Raw genomic sequence first — 5743 nt, 5'->3', positions numbered from 1 at the left:
TGGTCCGAAATCCATGAAAAATGGCTTAAAATCCATGAAAAATGGTCCAAAATGAGCCGAAATAGGCGGAAAATGAGCTAAAATGACCTAAAATCCATGAAAAATGGCTGAAAAATGGCATTTTTAGCGTCAAAAGTTGGGCCTAAAAACGTCGGTCTGTGTGTCCGAGTGTCCGGATTTGACGATTTTTGGGCGATTTACAGGCTATTTTAGCTCATTTTTGGGCCATTTCTTACCCGATTTCAGGCCTATTTTGGCTTATTTTAAGCCGTTTTTCACGATTTTCGAGTCATTTTAAGGCCCCAATTCGCTTACCGTTTCCTGGAAATTCTGCAAGAATTTCTGTGCCAGCTGCGTCTCCGGTCCACCACTATAGAATGCGTCGATGGCTCGACACACAGTGTCTATCGAGTCCATATTTTTTGTTGTGCTGAAAAATGCTGAAAATGGCCAAAAAATGGGCGGCGGGAAATTCAAAAAATCGGGGAAAAAATGCTGAAAAATACATATCGAATCGATAGGATAGTAAAAACCTAAAAATCTGCTGAAAAAAGCAAAAAAAATCACAGAAAAATGTGTATATTTCTGGGGAAAATTTACAATAAAAAGTGCCAAATTTCGAGTGAAAAATCGCTGAAAATCGGCGATTTTCAGCTTCAAAATCGCCCAAAAAAATGGATTGAAATTGAGAAAATTGGCGTCAAAAATCATAGAAAAATGGCCAAAAAATAGCGAAAAATCGATGAAAAACCTAGATAAATTACCAGTAAAACTAGAGAAAATAATCGAAAAAAAAAAGAAAAATATGGGAATTTTGGGGTCAAAAAAGGCAAAAAATCAAGATTTTTGAGCCAAAAAAACTTCAAAAAATCCTCAGAAAATGAGAAAAATGAGGGCAAATTAGACCATTTTTGGGCGCAAATTCACAGAAATATCACCAAAAACGAGCATTTTCGAGTCGAAATGGGCTTAAAATCACAATTGCCAAGTCAACAATCTTGGAAATGAGACGATTTTGAACTCAAAAAATCATCAAAAACCAGAAAAATGGAGCAAAAATGGAGCAAAAATGACGATTTTTGACTCGAAAAAGTCCAAAAACTACAATTTTTGGGTCAAAAATCGCAGAAAATGTCGATTTTCAGGTCAAAAATAATGATTTTTGGGTCAAAAAGCACTCGAAAAACCGGAAAAACGGGTCAAAATTGACAGAAAATGACCTAAAAAAGACAAAAAAAGAGGGAGGGAAAAAAATCAATAGAGAGAATCATCCAAATCGGTCCAATTAGAAGGCGAACAAATCGATGCGTGCCTCGAAGAGGGCACGAGAGCAGCCGAGCGCAGATGTATAGCCGCCAGCGATGAGGTCCTGTAATTAGGACAAAGGGGTAATTAGAGCGTAATTAAGTCCAAAAATTCAAATTTGGAGCTTTCCCGACCGTTTTCGAGTCATTATAACCAATTTTAGAGCATTTTTAGATGAAAATTCATCATTTTCAGCGCTATTTTTGGCTCATTTTAATCCTTAAAAGTGCGATTTTCAGCCAAAAGTCCGCCTCTAAATTACCTGAGAAGCGGCACGAATATGTGCCAAATAGCCCATCGATTCGATTTCAGCCGAATTTGGCATTGGCGGTCCGTTGATGACGAGTTCCAGTGGCTGAAAATCAGGAATATTGTGGAAAAATGTAATTTCCATAGCCAAATTAGTCGAAAACCGAAAACTACAAGTTTTTAGGGCAATTTTGATTTTTTTTCGGACTACTGTAGCTTCCCAAAAGTCCGCAAACACGGCCAAGACGACCTTTAGATTAGTTTTTAATGCCAAATTCATTTTTCCCATTGCCAAATTAGTCTAAACTCGCGAGATAAGCTCAAAATCTCAATTTTCGTGAAAATTCGGTGTTTGCGTACTTTCCAAGCTACAGTAATCCCGAAAAATTCAAAATAACGCTAGAAACTTCTAGTTTTCAGTGCCCGGGCCCAAATTTCGCGGGAAATTCGAATTTGGGCACCGTTTTCGCTAATTTTGACGTCTAGGGTCATTTTCAGCCGTTTTTCAAGAGTTTCGGTCCATTTTCCCCCCAAAAATCGATTTTTCAGCCGTTTTCAGCACCAACCTGATGAACATAAGCCCTGCCAGCAATGCGAATGACCGTATTAAACGACATATTCTCCGCAGCCCGTTTCCGCGTCTGGAGCATTTCCTTATTCCTTCTTTTCCTCTTTTCTTGCTCATCCTTCTCCTCCAGCTCCTTCTCAATCTGTTTCTTTCGTTCACGATCCAGAATCACCTCGGCGGCCACGTTGGAATCCCGGAGCTCATCCATGATGGCTCGAGTATCCGTCACGGCAGTCGTATTCTCCTTTTCGCGCTGAAAAATGGCTTTTCTAGGCTTAAAATGGCCTAAAATCCACTAAAATTGGCCCAAAAAGTGACCCAAAAATCGCCCAAAAACATGTTCGGAGCCCATTTTTGACGCAAAAAATGCCATTTTCAGACGATTTTCAGCCTAATTAGAGTCGTTTCGAATGGAATTTAGGCCATTTTTCACCAAATTTCTACTTTTTAGAAAAAAATTTGGACAATTTTTGCGTCATTTTCAGTCAAATTTGAGGCATTTAGAGCCACTTTTTGGGGGTTTTTTTCCCAACATTTCGAGATTTCGGCTCTAAAATTGACAAAAAGTGACTGAAATCGGCTGAAAATCGCTTTTTAGAGTCAAAAATTTGGTTCAGATCGTCCAGGATTCTTTAAATTGTGGAAATTCTGGCTGAAAATGGTCAAAAATGGTCCAGAATAGCTCAAAATCCAAGAAAATTGGTCCAAAATCCATGAAAAATGGTCCGAAATCCATGAAAAATGATCCAAAATCCATGCAAAATCGACCAAAATCCATGAAAAATGGTCCAAAATAAATGAAAAATGGCCGAGAATCCATGAAAATTGACCTAAAATCCATGAAAAATGGCTTAAAATGACCTAGAAAGCGTCGAAAAATCAATATTCCGGGTCAAATTTTCAGATTTTTCAGCAAAAAAAAGACGAAATTGCTCATTTTTCAATGATTTTGGGTCCATTTTCAGTCATTTTTCCGATTTTTGGGTCAAAAATTCCAGATTTTTCAGTCATTTTCAGCTAAAAAAGTGCTCAAAAACTCACCGCATCCGTCTCCATATGCTCCACCAAGCGGCTTTTCATGGCCCGCTCCTCACGAAGCTGATCTTCGATCCATTTTTGGTCCTCGTCGAGTCTGAAAATCGAAAAATAGGCATTTTAGGCTGTTTTTAGGCCTTTTTAAGCTCATTTCAAAGCTTTTTTGGTCTATTTTATGCATTTCTAGGCCTACTTTAAGCCATTTTAGGGTAATTTTCGGTAAAATTTCCGGATTTTTAGGCTTATTTTAGGCATTTCTAGACCGTTTTAGGCCTATTTTAAGCCATTTTACGTTGATTTCAGGCATTTCCAGGCTCATTTTAGCCAATTTTTGATGAAATTTTAGGATTTTCAAGCCCATTTTAAGTCGATTTCAGGCATTTTTGGGTCTGTTTTAGGCACTTCTAGGCTCAGTTTAAGCCATTTTTCTTGGATTTTCAGCAAGTTTTCATAGAATTCGTCACTTTTTAGGCAATTTTAGGCGCTTTTAGGCCTGTAGAGACCTGTTTTACAGCATTTCTAGGCTCATTTGAGGGCAATTTCCATCGTTTCAAGCCGATTTTCAGGCATTTTCAGGCATTTTCAGCCCAAACTCCATACCTTCTCTTATTTCGATCAATTTGCTCCTTGTGCTTTTCCTCGAACGCCTGAATCTCGGCGTTCGTCTCAACGACGTCCGTTTCGAACACCAAATTGTAGACGAGCGTCTCGAATCTGCAATTTTCAGTTATTTTTAGACATTTTCAGCCGTTTTTGAGCATTTTTGGGCAATTTTAGGGCTAGTTTCAGTCATTTCAAGCCAGCTTCCCAGAGTCATTTTTAGCCTATTTTCGGCAATTTTTGACCATTTTTCGATAATTTTCAGACTTTTTCAGCCAAATTCAGGTCATTTTCAGACAATTCTAGAGCCTTTCAGATTATTTTTATGCAAAGTTAGGGTATTTCAGTTTGTTTCTAGCCATTTTCAGCCAAATTTTGAAGTTTTCCGGGTTACTGTAGTTCCAAAAAGTCCGCAAACACCACGAAAATGTCATTTTAGCCAAATTTTACCGCCAAATTCGTTTTTCCCACAGTCAAATTGGTCTAAACTCGCGAAATAAGCGCAAAATCTCAATGTTCTTGAAAATTCGGTGTTTGCGTACTTTCCAAGCTACAGTAATCCCGAAATTGGTTTCAAAAATCGATTAAAACGCAATGAATTCGGATTTTCTCGTTAGATTCGTGTTTCGCACGAAACTTAGGCCTAGCAATTGAAAACTAGACGTTTCTAGCTCAATTTTGATTTTGAAAGGATTACTGTAGTTCTAAAAAGTCCGTAAAAACCCCAAGAACGATGTCTTAGCCAATTTTCAACGCCAAATTCGTTTTTCCCATAGCAATATTGGTCTAAACTCGCGAAATGAGCTAAAAATCTCAATTTTTCAAAAATTCGGTGTTTGCGTACTTTTGAAGCTACAGTAATATAAAATTGGTTAAAACGCAAATAACTCGGGTTTTCTCGTTGGATTCGTGTTTTGCACAAAATTTGGGTCCAAAAATTGAAAACTACAAGTTTCTAGCTCAATTTTGATTTTTCAAGGATTACTGTAGTTCTAAAAAGTCCGCAAACACTTGAAAAAAGACGTCCTAGGACAGTTTTTAGTGCTAAATTCGTTTTTCCCGCAGTCAAATTAGTCTAAACTCGCAAAATAAGCTCAAAATCTCAATTTTCGCAAAAATTCGGTGTTTGCGTACTTTCCAAGCTACAGTAATCCCGAAAATCTCAAATTGAGCTAGAAACTTCTAGTTTTCAGTGACAGGACCCAAATTTTGCAGGGAATTCGAAAAATTGGCTTAGAACATCTCAAAATCACAATTTGGACCATTTTCAGCCAATTGTGTACCATTCTAGCTCATTTTAGGCCATTTTTTGCCCAATTTTCAGCCAATTTAGGCTATTTTCAGCTCATTTCCAGCAATTTTTACCTCTCCTGATAGTCGCCAAACTCTCTCAGTGTCTCAAAATCGTCCTGTTTGAGATTATAGATTTTTCGCAGCTTTCTTCTCAGAAAAGTCTCCTTATCGATAAGCGGATCGTCGTAAATCTGCTCTCGAAAGCCGTTTTTTCGCAGAAGACGATTGCAGACGTGGCAATTGCCGCTGTTCAGTGCGTAGATGTTGTCCACACAGTTTCTGCAAAAATTCGGTCATTTTTAGGCTGAAATTGGTGATTTTGGAGCCAAAAATCGCGCTTTTTTCCGGCAAAATCGATCAAAAATGGTAAATTTGGGCAGAAAATGACCCGAAATCCATGAAAAAGGCTTATTTTCAACCAAAACAGGCATAAAATGACAGAAATCATTGAAAATGGCTTAAAATGACCCAAAAACGCTCAATAAGTGCCGAATCCGGACATCTGGACACACAGACCGACACTTTTAGACTCAATTTTTGACGCTAAAAATGCAATTTTCAGCCATTTTTCATGAATTTTAGGTCATTTTTGCCCAATTTTCGCATAATTCGACTCATTTTGGACCATTTTTCATGGATTTCGGACCATTTTTCATAAATTTTGGACCATTTTTCATGAATTTCGGACCATTT

The 5743-nt window shown here is 37.9% G+C and overlaps 2 protein-coding genes across 2 annotated transcripts in view; both read right to left on the bottom strand.

The window, feature by feature from the left end:
• Cbr-tsr-1 overlaps window positions 1-417 on the bottom strand; it is a gene marked incomplete at both ends in the record, with an annotated part of 17043 nt that extends 16626 nt beyond the window's left edge. The window contains 2 exons of the mRNA XM_045243069.1: window positions 1-87; window positions 316-417. The exon at window positions 1-87 is cut by the window's left edge and continues 35 nt beyond it. Of these exons, the coding sequence (XP_045097045.1) occupies window positions 1-87; window positions 316-417 (189 nt within the window). The remainder of the gene's footprint in view (window positions 88-315) is intronic.
• An 868-nt stretch (window positions 418-1285) lies between these two features.
• The window catches only part of Cbr-mnat-1, a gene marked incomplete at both ends in the record, with an annotated part of 5433 nt that continues 975 nt past the window's right edge, over window positions 1286-5743 (bottom strand). The window contains 9 exon segments of the mRNA XM_002632013.1: window positions 1286-1369; window positions 1568-1660; window positions 2121-2375; window positions 3164-3254; window positions 3758-3891; window positions 5034-5054; window positions 5059-5088; window positions 5090-5116; window positions 5122-5329. Of these exon segments, the coding sequence (XP_002632059.1) occupies window positions 1286-1369; window positions 1568-1660; window positions 2121-2375; window positions 3164-3254; window positions 3758-3891; window positions 5034-5054; window positions 5059-5088; window positions 5090-5116; window positions 5122-5329 (943 nt within the window).

The sequence above is a fragment of the Caenorhabditis briggsae genome, assembly GCF_000004555.2.
Source record: "Caenorhabditis briggsae complete genome, chrII, whole genome shotgun sequence".
Lineage (NCBI taxonomy): Eukaryota > Metazoa > Nematoda > Chromadorea > Rhabditida > Rhabditidae > Caenorhabditis > Caenorhabditis briggsae.
This window is presented reverse-complemented; position numbering and strand designations above follow the sequence as displayed.